At 34.4% G+C, this 19243-nt stretch overlaps 3 protein-coding genes and 2 pseudogenes across 3 annotated transcripts; 2 read left to right on the plus strand and 3 right to left on the minus strand.

Moving 5' to 3' along the window:
• Positions 1–1734: 1734 nt before the first annotated feature.
• On the minus strand, positions 1735–3562 carry LOC106432449 (BOI-related E3 ubiquitin-protein ligase 1-like). The gene has a single exon (XM_048736626.1). The coding sequence runs from the start codon at positions 2718–2720 to the stop codon at positions 1872–1874; it is 849 nt and encodes a 282-aa protein (XP_048592583.1). The 5' UTR covers positions 2721–3562; the 3' UTR covers positions 1735–1871.
• A 2735-nt stretch (positions 3563–6297) lies between these two features.
• Positions 6298–7587, minus strand: LOC111200497 (S-protein homolog 6-like). The gene has a single exon (XM_048736631.1). It carries the CDS (start codon positions 6796–6798, stop codon positions 6364–6366), a length of 435 nt encoding a protein of 144 aa, XP_048592588.1. The 5' UTR covers positions 6799–7587; the 3' UTR covers positions 6298–6363.
• A 3176-nt stretch (positions 7588–10763) lies between these two features.
• Positions 10764–12197, plus strand: LOC106434049 (annotated as a pseudogene).
• A 3907-nt stretch (positions 12198–16104) lies between these two features.
• Positions 16105–17944, minus strand: LOC106434076 (uncharacterized protein At1g43920, Chloroplastic-like). Its single transcript, XM_048736638.1, has 2 exons — positions 16527–17944; positions 16105–16411 (listed from the first exon to the last, which is right to left on the minus strand). The coding sequence occupies exons 1-2, from the start codon at positions 16684–16686 to the stop codon at positions 16125–16127; spliced, it is 447 nt and encodes a 148-aa protein (XP_048592595.1). The 5' UTR covers positions 16687–17944; the 3' UTR covers positions 16105–16124.
• Positions 17574–19153, plus strand: LOC106434063 (annotated as a pseudogene).
• The last annotated feature ends 90 nt before the right edge of the window (positions 19154–19243 follow it).

Here is a 19243-nt window from a genome sequence, read left to right on the forward strand (position 1 = left end):
CATTTTTCCTCGTATATCAAAACAACATTTTTTTATCTTGTTAACGATTGACTAACTTTTGTTAGAGTCAATGTAGATTTAAGCACGTTTTAAGAAGTTTGGATAGTTTTTTCAAATTATAATTGAGTTGATGTCGTATTTGGCACTAAAAAATTATTCGGGTTGTATTTGGCACAACCTAAATTGTTGTGGTCGAAATTGACATTTTACCCTTAATAAAAAAATGAATCGATTTGATAATAAAATATCCCCAAAAAAAGAAAAAAATTCATAGTATCCCTTATATATTAAAGGAGAAGCATTGTAATAAATGCCTCACACTAAACTGGACACATGTCATCTGTAGAAGCATTGTCATAAATGCGTTAACACTAAAATGGACACATGTCACATGTAGAGAGATTCTCAGCCAAACTCTACATAAATATGTTCACACTACGTACTTTCCGTTTTTTAATATAAAACTCACATGCATGGTTCTTCTTTACGTTATTTTTACTTTTTACCAATAGAGTTGGACAAATTATTCATAAATTTTGATTCGATTTGTTATCCGTTTTGATTCGAACCTAAAAATCCGGATATCCATTACTCTACAAAGCAAATCAAATACTAAAATGTAATATCCGTAAAAAAAACAAATCACAAATATCAATATTTATAGTAACGAATATCCAATTTGATTCGTTATATGCATATAGATATACACACACATATATTTAAAGAATTATATATAAGTTATATATTATAGTTTATATAAATTTTACAACATTTTTGTTTTTAACTAATTTCATTTTAAGAATTTTTTTTTCATGTATTATTTTGAAAAAATGTCATTTAATATTAATTAGCAGTATTTTTATATATTTATCAACCATCTTTATATACTTTTACATACACATACATGTGCACATTGACATGAGCACCTTATAACTAAGGAGGTGTTATTGGTTTATATATTTTTATTGATTTAGAAATCCATATAGTATTTATAAATCCAAGTAAAATATACAAATTTTCAAGTTTTCTCGGATTAGTATTTACAAATCCGGAGGTTTTCCTTCGGATTTGGGCCTTTGTATTTTTCACAAAGAAATCCATGCAAATCCATTCAAATACATTATGAAATCAAATCTATTAGTAAATCCGTATGATTGAATAACACTTGATTTGAATTAGAATTTATGAATTATTAAACGAATAACACTTGATATGAATTAGAATTTATGATACATTAAACGAATAACACATGATTTCAATACATATTTTAAAATCATAGAACCAATAACACTAGATTTAGTTTGGATTTTTAAATCCATCAAAATACACCAACCAATAACCCCCACTAAGTATTTACCAAAACTTAAATATCTAATTTTTTTGGAAGTTAAAATAGTTTTTTTTCTTAATGCTTCTTTCACGAACGACCAAATTGTAGTAAAATGATTTGTCTTAATAATTTTTTTTTTTTTTTTAACTATTATCCATTTAGAAACTATAATATGAAACCATTGGTTCGAATCACGACTATCTAAGATTCATAACATGAAAACAAACAAATAATAGTAATTTTTGATTAACACATGAAAAAAAAAAACAAAAACATCAAATATTTTAACCGAACAAACCAAATAAATATTGATTTAAAATGATAGTTATATTTTAAGAGATTAAAAACTAAAAAACAATCTAAAACCGAATCGATATCCAGATTAAACAGATTAATGTTTCATTATTAAAAAATAACAAAACTAATAATCACATTTCGCGCAAGACGCGGATTATTACCTAGTTTCTTGTACTCTGCTATCAAATCCTTCGCAAAAAAACGAAATATATATATATATTTTTTTAAATATGGGTCAAGAGTCTCATGACATGTTATTGTTAACATGGACACTAGCATGCATGACCGTATTGCATACAGGGCATGACTGTAACAGAGCCGATCCACAAACTGTACACAAACACAAGTGACGGCAAGGCAGCACCAATACACTAGCCGTTCTTTCACCGCACCGTTTGCATCCTCTTGTGACCGCCGTGACATCACCACCATCAGCACCGTCGCAGCTCCCGCAGCTGGATACCGTATCCTCTTCTACCGGAGGACGAAAAACATCTCCGCCGGCTGCTGCGGTCGCCGGAAACTCGTCGACCTGAGCGAGAACATGTTCAAGATTTGACCGGAGAGTGTTAGCTGTAGCTTCATTGGTCTGAGCGAGGTCACGCAAGGTCTGATTCTCGACGTAGAGACTCTTCACTCGTTCTTGCAAAACATAGTTTAGTTTCCCCATTCGGACGATCTCGTCGTCTCTCTGTTTAAGCTTTTTGACAAACGCGGACTGAACCGCTGACGCTAAGGATAACGTTTGCGTTCTCTGCCTCGCTTCTAACTCCAATCTGAGCGTTTGCGTTTGCTGTGTGGCGAACAGATCGATATCTGTTTGTTGCTGCTGGACCTGAGAAACGAGTTGTGCCTCAATTAGAGACTGTGGCGGGGCAAACGCAACGGACCTACGTTTCTGAGCTGTCATTAGAGCGTTGGAGTCAAGCGCATAATCTCTCTGTCGTTTAAATATCGCTGGAGATTGGTTGAAATGGTATTTGTTGAAGCTTGGTGCGGTTTGAACTGGATCTGCGGCGCGAGACTGCATGTGCTGTAACTGCCGGTCTCCGAATATCACCGGAAAACCGACGGGGATGATTTGATTGTTCATGTGACGTTTAGAGAGGAGAGAGGACTAGTTGTGGCTACGAAAACAAAGGATGTGGCTTTTATATAAGGTCAAAATATTTAAATTAAGAGATTTGTTCATATCATTTTATTTTTAGAAACAGAATAATTTATCATTTCCAACTTTACAATTAAATTACTTATTAGTATATAATCTGAACAAACACCAGCACACATGTGACCATATATATCTTTTCGATTGACTTGACTTGTAGTGTTATGGACTTATCGTATGTGCACAAAATCTGTAGTGTATATTTTCTTTGTAAATAATGTTCAAACAAATAAAGTCTTACCATACTCATTAAGAAAATATTTTTCTTTTCTTTAGTCATATTTCCATGAAATTTGATATGTTCCCGTGTGTAGTATCTTTTGCATAAATGTAATTTTCAATCTTGTTATTTTCCAGGGCATAACATAAGGAAATAAAATCTGTCTGAACTTGAAGATTTTTTTTTTTTTGAAAACTTGAAGATTTTTTTTTTCTAACATCAATTTTATTATTATGAAATAACTTGTACATAATCTTTATGAAGATTTTATTTCAGTTTTGATTTGACTACACGAAAATAGGAGTCTTTAACCTAAAATAGTTAAAAGAAAAAAATATAACGCATCTTGCAGAAAATAGGAATGATTTACTAACCAAATATTTGAACGATGATATGATTCGTCAATGTCCATCATTTCAGAATCTTAAGGGGTATTTGAGTATTTCCTTAAAGTTTCTTGGTTTCCTTTTTAATTTACTCGTTGAATGAAGCAGAAGACAAAAGAAAATAATGTCAGTGGCTGGCATGTCGCAAATGCCACGTGTCAATTCCTCTCCACGCTTGTCACGTCATGCATTACTAAGAAGACTGAACTGTATATATTTTGTTCTTTATATTTATTTTTTTTCTTGTCAACACTCAAGGCATCTCCAACCTATAACACTAATTTAGTATCAAAACTATACTATTTTAGTATAATTTTAACACTAAACTTTTTTGTATCTCCAACCATAACACCAAATATTACACTAAAAATGAATATTCTTTATTATTATATTATTAATCAAGATTCTTTTAGTTTTTGATAGTTTTGATAAATATTAATTATTTTATGACTAAAATATTTAAATTAATATTAAAACTGTAACAAAAAAATTTATATTTCAAATGTTTAAATTAATCTTTAACGTATTTTTTATATAAACTAATATTTCATATCAATTAAAATTAAATATAACAAATAACTATGACATTTTAAAAATATTTAATCCATTTGTTAAATAATCATAGAAATAAAATGTAACTAAACATAATTAAATAATTTATAGATTGAACAGTTTAATACTCCCTCCATTTCATAATAGATGATGTTTTGAAAAGTTATTGATGTTTCAAAATACATGATGTTTGATATTTTTTAATTAGTTTAAAGTTCATTGAAAACTACGTGACCAATAATGTTTTATAATATTTTTGATGATTGGCTGGATTAGATTTATTTAATATTTTTAGAGTTACTTTTTAGGAAAATGTGTATGTCTTAATTCTTGTGTTCAATTGTAATTTTTCTTACTTTATTTTTATTTTTATTGTCGTTCTTCTTTTTTTATTTTTTTTTCTTGTCAACCACATAGGTTTGAATTCATACATATCGAAAACATTTATAAAAAGTCAAAGCCATTGAACGCTAACTCATGGTTTATTCGATTCCAGATTTTTAAAAGCAATATTTATATATATTTTTTAAATTGGATAGTTTTAAATAACAGTAATACAATAAGTAGTAGGCTTGGTAAGTCTCGTCAATTATGTATACAATATAAACCACTTTATTCTTCAAATAAAAACTTATTTAAACAGTATAAAATAATTAGTTTCTCAAAATTTCTGAAAAGACAAATTAACTTTATCGATATTTGTTTCGGCATTGATTGTTCGTTGATTAGATTCTCTTACCAGCATTGATTGTTCTTAAGCATCGCATAGCCGTTTTTTAGTTATGGCAGCCCAACTTTTTCTTTGGTGACGTTATTGGCTCATTGTTCTAAGAAGATTGTATCTTTTTCCGGTAAAGACGGCTGATTTTTATCTAAACTTTTAATTATTTATTTAATTTATAATTAAGCTAAATTAAAGTGTATATATATATATATATATTATATTTTATGTTAATATAACAAAAATTCTTAAACTAACTAAAAATATTACTTAATCATATTGTTTCCTATAACTATTATGCAACTTTTGGTAAAAGACGATCCCACGTTTTGGGAGGAACCTCTAGACGTTTGTCATATACTATGTCATAATTGTCACTATAGACGTTTGCATATAGTTAAAAACTTTTAAAAAATCTTGGAGCCGTCGGTGTGTAAAGATCTAGATTTCGCATTTTATTTTTATTTTTTGGTCAAAAGTTAAAATTCATTACCAATTTTGAGATTTTTGATAGAAAAACAGAGAAAACAAGAACGAGAATAATTTTAAAAAAAAACTAAACAGAAACTCAAACCTAACTACGCAGGGACTGACTATTAGTACAACAGCTAATAATCTAAGCATACATCTAAATCGGAACATTTGCTTGTCGCAAAATTGAACTGGCAATGATAACGAAAACTAAGCCCAGTAGAAAATGGCTTGCCCGATGAACAGTTCTTAAAGATCGGGCTTGTCAAGAACACAGCTTGCGAGGACCTCCTAGTTTGCAGCCTTCGCGGATAGACAGATGCACATGAGATCAAGCACTCCCGCCCAACCTAAGCCGAGCTTTATTGGAGAAGAACCAGTTGATTTGGAGCTGTTGAGAAAATGATGAAAGATACCTGCAAGGAAAAGAGAGGATTCATCCTGAAGAGGACACAATCAAATGACTACTCCTTGACCCTGGGATGGATGAGGACCAAGATGCGCTACCACCGGGAACACATAACAGCCGGTGACTCAACACCATCGAAGAACTCCCACACGCTCCTTCTCTAAAGACTAGAGAGGGGACCTTTACACAACCCAAAGAAGCTGTCTGGTGGTAGACAGAGGCAACACAACCATGAAGAACAAGCACCTTGAACTCTAAAACCTAGAGAACTAGAACAACAATGATACTTTAATTTTCTTATTGTACAAATGGATGTGTGTAACCTAACGCTTGAAGTAGAATCAAAATATTTTTTAAGGGAAGTAATCCTGGTGTGATTCAATCATTATCAATTTACGAATTACACCCATTTGGATTACCACTTTTATATATGTATATATATAATTAGTTTTTTTAAAATTGCATTAAAAATTAGTGTCGTTTTCTCCACGAACTGCGGGGTCCACATCCTAGTCAATATAAACCCATTAGAAGAAATCAAATATCCATAAATCGCTTAGAGCACTTTCACTGAAAGTATTTATCTCAAAGTATCTAAAAATACATTTATGTGTATATATATTATATATGTATATATAATTGCGGGGTTCTAAATTTTATGAAAAACGTAATCCAGATACCTTCGTTGTATTTGCTTAGGTGCCTGTGTTGTTGCGCATGTCCTAACAAGGCAAAGAGGTTGGATATCTATTGACAAAATGATTATTATATTCAAGTGATTGGACAGAAAATCAGGTTTAAAATTGATAAAATTATAACCAAGAAAAATCTTTGGTCCAATAAATCTCGTCACTACTAAAATAAAATCCATCTTCTCTAACGGACCAAGAACATTTCTTTGTAATTCCACATCTATTGCTGTCTCTAGAAACCTTAAACGCCTCGAACCTCTTCCTCTTCAACTCCCACTTCATTGTACACGTGTACTCTGCCCTCCACGACCACAGCTCGATCCTGGCCGTCCATCGGAAGTCATCTCCCTCTTGAAGCGCGCGACCACCGAGATCACCTTGTGGCGAGGTGCACCAGATCACTAGAGGTAGAGAGGAGTTGTCTCTGAAGCTGTTGATAACACGCACGTCGAATTCCTCACCCAGTGACAAAGTATGTGGCTGAAGCATAGACGTCAAGGTGATGATTGATGAGATGATGATAAGTGAAAGAAGGATCTTTTTCATAGTTCTCATTTTTATATTTTCTTCTAAATGATGCAAAGGTTTAATTTTTGTTTTTGTTTCTTCTTTCTTCTTAGTGAGAGCTATTTAGAAGAGGATTGTGTATCTATTTAGAAGAGATTTAAAGGATTGTGTACCACACATAGATATACTTCTATTCTGAAATCTCATGCTAATTTACCTTTTTTATTAAAAAATGTATCTCACAGTAATTAAGTAATTTTTTATGTGCACTGAATTTATAAGATTTCACAGGTTAAATAGAAATAAATTATAATGTCAATTTTTTGGTTAAAAGAGAAAAAATGGAAACAGTACTATAATTTTTAAAATAGGGCAGAAACATATATGAAAATATTAATTTAATATAGAAAAGAAGGCATGATAATTAGAGGAAACTCATTTCAAAGATCAACTGGAAATCACTATATAGATATATCTATATAGAGGTGTTCAAAAAAAAAAAAGAAGATATATCTATATAGGAATATTTCATGATAAACTGAGGAATGCATGGTGTCATGTTGATATTTTTTTTGTACACAAATTATATTATAAACGTTCATGCTGGTATAAGATCAGTGATTCTGGGACCAATTCTTAAACTAACTTTAAAAAAACAGACATATTTAAGACTAGCTGCTAAGAGATATAATTAAAATAAATAAGTATTCACTAAATTATAATGAAAATTAAAAATTTATTTTTCTACAAAATATAAAATCTAATTGAAATTAAAAAAAAAAGTGAAAGAGTTAAACAAATTCAAAAGAAACAAGATTACAAAAAAAATACATTTCTCTTTTTATTTTTCCAAAGTGAAGAAGTTAAAATATAAAAATAATAATGTGCAATTTTTTTAATGAAAAATTATATTTAAAATTATTATTTATGAGCATGGTGCATAAATATTATATTATTAGAAATATATATATATGTGTGTGTGTGTGTGTATGTGTAAATATATGCATATTTAAAACCAAATTATAAACATAATTAAGTAATTTAATAAACTAATAAACTAACTTTTTGACTGAATAAACTAATATTTTTATAATCACTAAAAGAAAATATAAGTTATTATATATACACAAAAGTAAATCCTTTGTATTTAAAATACTTTAAAAATATTTGGTAAAAATTAACATGGTAGTTTAAGTATTAAAGTCAGACTAATTAAATTTTAGATTAATATTCACTAATCTTAACTTAATTTTTAAAGTTAAAGTTATAAAACTTAGATGAATATAGTTTTAGTTTTACAGAAAAAATTATAAGAACTTGTACAAAACTGTGTTAATAAATCATATAGTGGTTTTGGAGTTGAGCTGTTTTCATTCCCCAAAAAGTTCTGAACTCTATTAGAAACCAGCTGGTTTCTTCAATCCTCTGGAATAGATGTCTTGATAAGCCGTGTGGAGCAAAAACGGCTTGGGATTCTTCTATATGTTATCCTAAGCCGAAAGTGGTTTGGGAGTATGGTTTTGGTTTAAAGTTGAAATAGATGTTGTATTTTCGTGGCTGTCTTATTGATTACATTTTGATAATATAACATTTTAGCTTATTTTAATTATAAAATGTTTAGGTAAACCTTACAAATGCGAAAAAATTAAAAATATATTAACCCAGATTAATTATTAAACATCAAAAAATTAATACACAATGGATTTGAACTTAAGATTATGATTTCGTGTTATAGTAGAACTTATTAGATTCTTGAATAAATTACAATTTGAATAAATCTCACTTTTCATATAACTAGACGTCAAATGTATTTGATATCAAATTAAATCCTTTTTTTTATTCATAGATTTTAGATAAAAATCTCAATCTTCATAAAAATTAAAAAATTAAAATGCTATTCTGGCATATTATTTTCATATATAATTTTTATAAAAAATTTTGCACAAAGCATGAATAAAATTTTAGTTGTAATTATTGTGAAACAATTTTCCGCATATGTGAAGTCTTCACAGTGAAGATTATCATGAATCGTAAGCTAACTGAGTTTGTATTGGTGACTATAGGGTTGATGAGTATTGGTTGTATTTGTTTGTAGCACTATATAATAACTGAGCTAGACCTATAGATTTTTTTTTTTTTGAGAAAAGACCTATATATCTGATATGTTGATCAAATTAGACGTGGCACATATCGAGTACTTGGTATTTTCGGTATATTTGGTATTCAATTTGGTTTGTACAAGAAGTAGAATTTTAGATTTATATTTGGTTTATTGAGAACGAGTGTACTTGCTGTTTTGTTAAAAAAATTGACGGATTTGCAAGTTACTTGTCATATTTTTTTAATTGTAAATTACTTGCTAATTATCGTTAAGTTATTTGATAATTCGTTATAATTCAAAACAACATAACTTTATTATTTATAAAGAATATCTTATTATTTGTCTTATGTTTTAATCAATTTAGGAAATATACAAATAGGAAACTCCAGTATGCTTATATAAATATATCACTTATGATTGATTCGCTTATGGAAATAAAAATATAAATGAGTTATTTTATTATGAATTAAGAATTTTTTTTTTCATTAGTAAAAATGAGTAACAAACCAAACAACGTCAAGTAATTACTTTTATTTTAATACATGATACTTATTTATATTTTCAAGTAATTAAAATAGATCACTTGATACTCGATTTAGTCAAACCAAGCAATTGATTGTATGAGTCAAGTTCCAAAGTAGCGAGTACGAGACGGTAACTAGTACTTGTCTCCACCCCTATATCAAATACATCCAATCTCATTTACAAATGGGTTTAATCATGTTGTGTAGGTCTGATGTAGGGCATGTTCAGTCCGGATTTCGGTCCGGTTTCCATTCAGGTTTTTCGGTTTTTTGGTATTTTGGTTTATAAAAATTAGCTATCATATTGGAACCATATCTAATTTGGTTTGGTTTGGTTTCTATACTAGCGGTTTTCAGTTTATTCGAATTTTATACAAAAAACCATAACTATATTTATCTTTTATAAAAATAAATAAATTATATGATTAGAAATCAGATTTATTAAAACATAAATATATATTCCTTACTCTAACTTTTAAATATAACATTTTCTGTTTTAGTTAAAGAGTAAAATAAAATTAAAAATAGTAATACCATATTATTATTATATAACTATAATTTAGTACAAATAATTACCAATAATTGTTTTTAAAATATTTAATTTGATGAAAATTAGAAAAATAACTTTTTAACTAAAAAAAAAAGGTACTAAAATCAAAGTTTTAATTATAAATATCTTAGCAATAAAATAAATTATGTATGTATTATTAACTTTATTATAAATTATATATATAAATATACGAATATATTTTAATTAATTGATTTCTTCGGTTTATTCGGTTTGACCGGTTTATATACCGAACCATATCCATATACTGCAGTTTCTCAAAATAATATTCATTAGGCTTATTCGATACTACCAATTCTAAAGTTTGGTTCGCTTTTAATTGGTTCGATTTTACCGGATTGAATATTCTTAAAGTCTGATGTTTCTGAATCCAACTGTAGTATAGACTTTGGAAAATAATATTATATAAATCAATAGATATGATTAGTTAATAATTTTTTGATTTGAAATTAAACTAGTCAGTATAACACAACCTAACAAAATAATAATATATAAATTTCAGAAAAACAATTTGCTAATGACTACATTAATATCATTAAATCATAATACGCCATCGGCCACTGGCATCCACTTAAGCTTCTTGAAGACGATGAACATTTATGAAATGTCTCGGAACCGTTGTTTCGTGTCGTCAGATACGTTAGTGTTATTTTCTCGTTACTGTGTACATTTTGGAACAAACAATTGGTCAAAATTCTCGGGCCCGAGACGTTGTCCATTTTCTGCATGCTTTTCTTATCAGGCTTTTAATAATGTTTGGGCTTAGTAGGCCAAAACCCGTATCCAAAAGTAACTACACATGGCGGTTAGCGGCAATGACAGTTACTAAATAAATATTCATCGTTCATTTTCGAAAGCAAACCCTAATTCAACTTTCTCCGATCGCTGCGATCATCTCTCGCACCGGCGGTTATGGCTTTGAACAATCAACGAAGAGCGCCGAGACATCTCGCTTTGGGTCTGGCCGATCCTCAGATCATCGTTCCAGAAACTGCCTACGCCGAAGCCCAACAAAACAACCGTCGAAGCTTGATTGGTCGTGTTCTCTCCCCAAGAAGATTGGATCTCCACGGGTTGCTTGACAGGCTCCCTCTGGACTGGCACGCCGATAGATCTCGATTGCGCGGCCGCATCAACGGCGGCGGGAAGTTCCAGTTCCTGTTCGAGACGGAGCGCGATATGGAGATGGTTCTCTGGTCCGGTCCTTACACGTACGACGGATGGCTCGTCGTGTTGCAGCGTTGGGAGGACGAACCAGGTCCTGATTTTCTGAAATCGATCCCGATGTGGGTGAAGATTCGAGGGATCCCGGTTCGGTATTTGTCCGAAGGAACGGTTCGTGAGATTGTTAAGGGTATGGGTGAGATAATGGAGGTTGACTTAGATGATAAGACTTTTGATGTGCGTTTCGTGCGTGCTCGCGTGGATGTTTCTGTGGAGACAAGACTGTGTTTCAAGAAAGTGGTTAGGTTTGAGTCCGGAGAGGTTAAGGTTGTGAGTTTAAGTTATGAGGACATTGCGTGTAACACAGCGCGGTTCAGGTTCTGTCGGAACTGTGGTGGTTTGAAGCATCTTAAAAAGTCTTGTAAACTCGTTTGGGTTGATGTTCCTGACCCTAATGAGCGTGCTCTCTCCCCACCGCCTCCAGATGCTAGTTTTGATGGCTCTGCTGAGAACAATGGTGAAAGGGGAACTTCTTCGGGTACTTTGGAGGGGGGGGGGGCTCGAACCAGCCAGTGAAGATGTTGAGCATCAGCAGATGCAAGGTCTTGATGGGGTTGATGGAGGTGATGGTAAGCAGGTGCAGTCTGAAATGGTTGGAACTTCAGCAGAAGGGTCTAAAAGGAAGTTTGAAGCAGTGGAGGAGGATGATGGTGTTCTGGAAAAGAGGATTCGAGGAAGCTCTGACGAAACCCCAAACCACTTGGAGAAGAATGATCTCATGAAGGTTATAACTGTCAGGGATCTAGGTTCGTAGACATTTTCTTGACAGTTTTCAATGTCTTTTTGGTGATCAAAAAGGCTTAGTGTTTTGTTTTCGGTAGAAGCAAGTAGAATAGAACAGTATGTAGTGGTACCATTTAATATGGGAAATGCTCGGGGTAATCGGTGTGGTGTATGTCGGATTGTCCAGATAGTGTTTGTTTCATTACGGTCTCGTCTTTTGCTGGTTATATGAAAAAGACTCGTTGTGACTTGGGTTATTATGATGCACTCTTTACGTTATATATTAAATTATCAAAGTAGTTTATTTGCATGTTTAGGTTATTATGATGCACTCTTTAGGTTATTATTATGACTCGTTATGACTTAGGTTATTATGATGCACTCATTACATGTTTTATTTTGTCAACCTTATTAATAATAAAAATGCTATGACCTTAGCATGATTTGAAGTAGTCATGAGTGTCTATTTCTGAGAATACCAAAATATGGCAGTGCCTCCTATTATAAAAGGGAATTCGGCCAAAAAAAACACGAACTTTGCAGGAATTGCCAAAAGAAACCTGTACTCGAGCCTGGCCAATAAAACCCTGCATTTTTGTTGACTTTTATAGTTTATTAAGAAACTTACGATTGACTGACCATATTCACACACCGTTAACCGACAGTTACGACAGTGTTAACTAACCGTTAAATACTGCCGTTTAGTGAAACGACGTCGTTTCATCCAGTTGTTTTGTTTAAGACAAAATCTCAAGACGCCGTCGTTTTGTTTGATAAAAATTGTTTTTGGTTGGATTCGAACTCCTGAACTCGTGGTCCTTAGGGGGTGGGGGTGGGGGTTTGCCACTGAGCTAGTGGACTTTTCGAAAGATTACCACACATATTTAGTTTTATTGATCAAAATATGTGGATGATCGATTTGAGGATTAATCAAATCGTAACCCTAATTTCTCAGAAACTCAAATCGATTTGGGGATTAGTCTCTGTAGATGGTGAAGACGAAGTTCACAAGGAATGGAAAGGAGGTAGTGATTTGGGGAGCGATGAGGAATTTCGATTACGGGAGTTAAGAAGCGGTTCAACAGTCGAAGAAGGGTGGAAAAGGTGGTGATGAGAGTGCGTCTGAACCTAAGGGAGCGGCGAAGAAGGGTGGAAAAGGTGGTGATGAGAGTGCGTCTGAACCTAAGGGAGCGGCGAAGAAGGGTGGAAAACGCGGTGCTTCTGTGAGTTTGTCATCGCCGGAGAGATCGAGGAAGAGTAAAAGAGTTGAAGGGATATCGATGTTGGCATCTACAGAGGCGTCGAAGACAAGGCGTGGGACACAATATGGTTCACCTGTGTCATCTCCGGAGAAGGTTACGAGGCGTGGGACACCATACGGTGGTTCAACTCCGTCTCCGAGACAATCGAAGAAGCAGAAGGTTACTGGTGTTCTAACTGTGTCTCCTCCTCCTGGAAACTCGAAGAATAAGCAGGTAGATGAAGAAGAAGAAGAATATCCCCAGAAGGAGACAAATGAAGAAGAGGAATTTGGAAATATAGAAGATGATGGTAAGCGAGAATTAGAAGATGGCCTGCTTGAATTAGAGAATGAGAATGGTATTGGTGGCATTGAGGAAGAAAACTGTAGAGATTTGGGTCTACTGTTTGGTGATGAAGCAAGAAATGATGACTGTGAGGTTGATGAAGACGAAGGGGATGATGATGCATGGGATGATGATAAAATCCCTGATCCTGTGTCATCAGATGATGAGAATGAAAAGGAGATGATACCTGCGGAAGCTTACAGAGCAGACACTGATCCAACGGAGCTCCTTCGGCTTGGCAAGACATTTTCAGATGCTGAGGACTTCAAACATACTTGTCTGAGATATACACTCAAAACCAGATACAACATCAAGTACTACAGATCCAGTAGCTTGAAGATGGGTGCAAAATGTGCTGCTGAAATGAGAGATGATGAGGATCCATGTCCTTGGATGGTCTATTGTTCTTACGATAAGAGGAAACAGAACCTGATGGTAAAGACATACGTCAATGACCATAAGTGTGAGAAGACAGGGCAGTCGAGGATACTTAAGAGGTCAGCAATTGCAAGTCTATTTGCTGAGAGGTTAAGGCTGAATCCTAAGATCACAGCGAAGGAGATACAGGCTGAGATCTTAAGGGAGTATAAGATGGAAGTCAAGGAAAACTCGTGCATTAAGGCCAAGACGAAGTTGATGAGAGAAAGGAGGAAGACACATGAGGAGCATTTTGATAAAATCTGGGATTACCAAGCAGAGATCTTCAGGAGCAATTCTGGATCAACCATGGACATTGAGACCATACCAGGAGCCACAGTTGGAAGTACGCAGAGGTTCTACAGGCTCTACATGTGTTTCCAAGCACAAAAAGAAGCATGGAAGAAGACTTGTAGGCCAGTTATTGGCTTAGATGGAGCTTTTTTGAAATGGGACATCAAGGGACAGTTGTTGGCTGCTGTCGGAAGAGATGGAGACAATAGGATTGTCCCTATTGCTTGGGCTGTAGTGGAGATAGAGAATGATACAAACTGGGATTGGTTTGTGAAGCGTTTGGTCTTGGATTTGGGATTGGAAGATGGGAAAAGATTTGTTATCATGTCTGACAAACAAAAGGTAAACACTTTGCTTTCTTGTTTGATTCTGTGAATGTTTGATTCTAGTTTCTGATTTTTTTTTTTTTTGATCTTGTAGGGATTAGTGAAGGCAGTTCATACCCTCCTTCCAGAAGCTGAGCATCGGCAGTGTTGTCGACATATATACGAGAACTGGAGGAAAGGTGGAAAGGATCTAATGTTACAGAGGTTCTTCTGGTTGATTGCAAGGAGCTACACTCCTGGTATGTTCAACTACCACATGGCTGAGCTTAAGACCTATGATTCTGGTGCACATGCATCTCTGATAAAGACGAAGCCAGAGACTTGGTCTAGAGCTTTCTTCAAGATAGGCTCCTACTGCAATGATAATCTGAACAACTTGTGTGAGTCCTTCAACAAGACCATCAGGGAGGCTAGGAAGAAGCCTCTGCTCGACATGTTAGAGGAGATAAGGGGCTAATGTATGACTAGGAACTACAATAGGTCTAAGATGGCTACCGACAGGAAGACTAGGTTCACCATGAAGACACATAAAGCTTTAGACAGAGTTGAGAAGAAGTCCAAAGAGTGTATACTGCGTTTGGCAATTGGGCCAGAGACTGAGGTGGAGCATGAAGACCTGTCATATGTTGTGAGTTTGGAGAAGGAGACTTGTGCATGTCGAAGCTGGCAAATGAATGGTATTCCATGCATCCATGCTGCTAAGGTCATCCTTGGTGCGAAAAGAAAGCTTTCTGAATTTGTTGCTCCTTGCTACACAACTTCTAGGTGGCGCGAAACGTACAGTTATGGGATCATCCGGTAAATGGGATGATAGAGTGGCCTCAGACCAATAGATTAGGTGTGATTCCACCACCTAATCGAAAGGGAAATCCTGGTAGGCCTAGGAACCATGATAGAAAGAAGGGAGCTAATGAGAATGTGTCTACCACCAAGCTGAGCCGTGTGAACAGAGTTATGACATGCTCTAATTGCAAAGAAGAAGGTCACTACAAAAATACATGTCGGAATGCTTCTGTTGAGAGTCCAGCTAAGAAACCGAGAGGCAGACCAAGGAAAAATCAGGTTATGTTCTTAGTTTTTTAGCTATTGGTAATGTGTCTGCGTTTTTTGATGTTATTGACGATTCATTTATATGATATAGGGACTACATTTTCAAGACTCACAAGCTGAAGCCTCACAAGCTCACTCGTCACAAGCTCACTCGTCACAAGCTCAAGCATCACCATGGGAAATTTCACAATCTTCACAAGCTTCACAAGGTCAAGCATCACAGACAGGAGCGTGGGGAAGATGGTTTTAGATCAATTTAAATGCTTTTGGAACAAGAACTACTCTTTTGTTTATCTATGTTTAAATGCTTATGTTTACTCTTGTGCTTTTGGAACAAGATGGTGTCTCTCTCGGAATGCTTTTGTATGATGGTTTACTCTATGCTTTTGTAACAAGATGTTGTCTTTTTGGTGTGTTCATGATGTTGTTTTAACTACTACCGATTTACATAAACCATAAGTCGAAATCTTTAGAATAACATAAACAGTCTTACAACATTAGACTCAAATAAACCATGAGTTCAAATCACTGAAACCATTACAATAACATAAATAGAGTCTCCTAGTAGCTATTCAAAGACAACCCATTTGCTTTATCAAACATGATCAACACAAGACATGCGATAATGCTTAAGAAAACCATCACAAAACCCACTTTCATGATCACATTCAGCTTCTTAAGTTCACTGCTCGCCTTCCTAACATCTTCTTTCAACTCTTCCTCTGCAGTTTTGAAGCTTTCGATCTCCATTTTAATTTTCATGAGATCCGATGCAAAGCACTCGATTTTTGGCAATGCATCCTGAACCTCTTCGTAGACAGCTTCATCTACCCATTTATACAAGTGATCTTGGAAAAAAAGAATCATGATTGACTATTACATCTCACTACCTAGCTATTGAAGCTTTTATGTTCAAACAATTTCTTAAACACAATCAGTTGCACCCATAATCAAATAAAACACTTACATTTCGAAACGTTGGGCATCTAAAGAAGGTTCTTCCTGGATTCTGCTTCGATTTTGATGTGTATATCGCAGTGCTTCGACCACACTCGCATTTCTCCGGAATACCACGAATACCCATCGCATTGACAGACGAATCCTCACAACCCGAACTCATCATGCGATACTCGAAGAAGGAAAGGAGGGAATCGAGCTTGAAGAGGAAACACGATTTGAGATTTTGGGAATTTAGGGTTCGTGTTCGTTAAAAAATTGAAGACGAAGAGGAAAACGTCGTCGTTTCTTTTTTATTCATTTACCTCATATTTCATAGTTTAAAAATAACTCTGTTCATCAATCCATTGAAAAGTCCACTAGCTCAGTGGCACAACCCCTACCATTGATCACGAGTGCACGAGTTCGACCCGCGGAAGGCACATATTTTTAATAACAAAGCTACCTAAAACGATGTCGTTTCATTCATTTGTCTTTAATGAGACAAAGAGATAAAACGAGGTCGTCCTAATTAACGCCCCCAATTAACGTCGCTTAAAGCCGTCTTAAATATCTGTTAACTCTTCTAACGGTGTGTTAATCTGGTCAGTCAATCCTAAGTTGCTTAATAAACTGAAAAAGTCAACAAAAGTATGGTGTTTTTTTGGCCAACCAATATGTCGAGGTTTCTTTTGGCAATTCCTGCAAAGTTCGTGTTTTTTTTTGCCGAATTCCCTATTATAAAACCATATCTTGTTTGTAACCGAGTTTTATAGGAATCTAATAAATATCGTACGCTGACAAAAATAAAAAAAATAATAATAAAGTACAGTTATCTCACTCTATGATGCGCCACATAGGATTCCACCTCATTAAATCGGCTTTCATGTGACACATGTGCACATCGTTGATTTCGTTTAATTTGTTATGGACTTTTACCAAGTGGCCTTGGATTAAAATTAACAAAAGTTAAATCCATTCACCTTCGCCTTCTCGCCTTCAACTCAGGACAATAGCAACTTTCATATTTAGGGTTCTTCATCCTTCTTCAATCTCTGACAATGGAATTCCAGGATGGTGTGTGAGCAGAATCGTCATGAGGAATCTCTGGGTCGACATTCAATGCTGTCGTTTTGTATTACGTTCTTCTCCTCTGAAAAGGTCAACTTTCATCCCTTAATAAACATCATCCTCGCAAGAAACTTAATTTTCGTTATAACTGTTCACTCATCTATCCTTCTCGCTATTAGGTAATTGATAACTTTGTGCAGAAGCCTTTGCTAACTGGATCTCTCCTTCGTGCCCGTTCTATTGGTACAATTCCTCATTGATCAAAACCCAAAATTCTGTATTTTGCTCTTGACATTAGTAAGAAACCATGGAATCAACTTGCAGTGTGAAAAAATTGATTCAAAGTCACTGTGAAGCTCATGGATTGTTGTTATCAGGCCAACAAGCTTTATAATCAAGTACGAAGCCATGGATAAAGGTAACTCGGTATGTAAGTTTTCTCCATATATATATATATATATATATATATATATATATACATAAATACTCCGGTTTCTTTCAGGAACCGAACTTCTTCAGTGAATCCTCAGGTATTAACGACGATAACTTCTCCGATATGATATACTATATGTCCAGAAAAAGCATTCAACAACAAAAGCAAACGATGCAGCAGAAGCATCAACTGTCTCCGTCGGGATTTAGAGCAACACCTAGCCTCGCAGGCGTGATGCAGTTTGCGCACTTTGGTCCGAAACTGGCGTTGAACCAGACCAGAAATCAAAATGATCAAGAAACCGGGATGGACCCAGATTATTTCTTGAAGTTACCAGTCTTAAATATTAAGATATAGGCCAACGTGTTTCTCGAAGAAAAGGAGAATCAAGATGATGAAAATAACAACTCCGTGCAACTCGCTTTTACTGGAGGAGAAGAAGAAGAAGGAGATAGAGAGAACAAGAATGACTTCACAAAGGAGTTAAAGAGCAAGAGGAAGAGAACAAAAACAAGCAAGACAAGTGAAGAAGTAGAAAGCCAACGAACGACTTATATCGCAGTCGTTAAAAGAGCCCTATGAAGAAAATGAACGAGCATCTTCATGTCCTCAGGTCTCTTATGCATGGATCTTACGTTCAAAGGGCATCCTAATAACGCATATACTTCTTTTTTGAATTCATATATCTTCAAACATTATTTGGTATGCATGTATATAACATGGAGATCAAGCTTTGATCATAGGTGGATCAATAGAGTTTGTGAGAGAGTTGTAGCAACTTCTACAATGCCTAGACTCACAAAAGCTTCAGATAATCCTCGGAGAAACCGGTAATAGGCAAATTGGGAACACAACCACGACAATGACTTCTTCTTCACCAATAACTTCAGTTGCTAACCCGCTAATTATTAGTGGAAATGTAACTGAACTAGAGGGTGGAGGAGGGCTTCGGGAAGAAACAGCAGAGAACAAGTCGTGCTTGGCTGATGTGGAGGTGGAGCTGCTGGTTTGATGCCATGATCAAGAAGAAGACCAAGACAACTGATTAAGACTATTGCTGCGGATCTTCACGATGCATGATTAACAGTTTTCATGATTTTTAGTTTGCTAAACTATGTTTCAAATTTTCCCGTTTCAATAACTAATCTCCTTTTCCATAAGTTGCCTACTTAGCTATTAGAAGCTTAAGTGAAAACATCATCAAAGATAACAAATTAAATATTAAAAACAACAAATATTT

The sequence above is a fragment of the Brassica napus genome, chromosome A1 (genome assembly GCF_020379485.1).
Source record: "Brassica napus cultivar Da-Ae chromosome A1, Da-Ae, whole genome shotgun sequence".
Taxonomy (NCBI): domain Eukaryota; kingdom Viridiplantae; phylum Streptophyta; class Magnoliopsida; order Brassicales; family Brassicaceae; genus Brassica; species Brassica napus.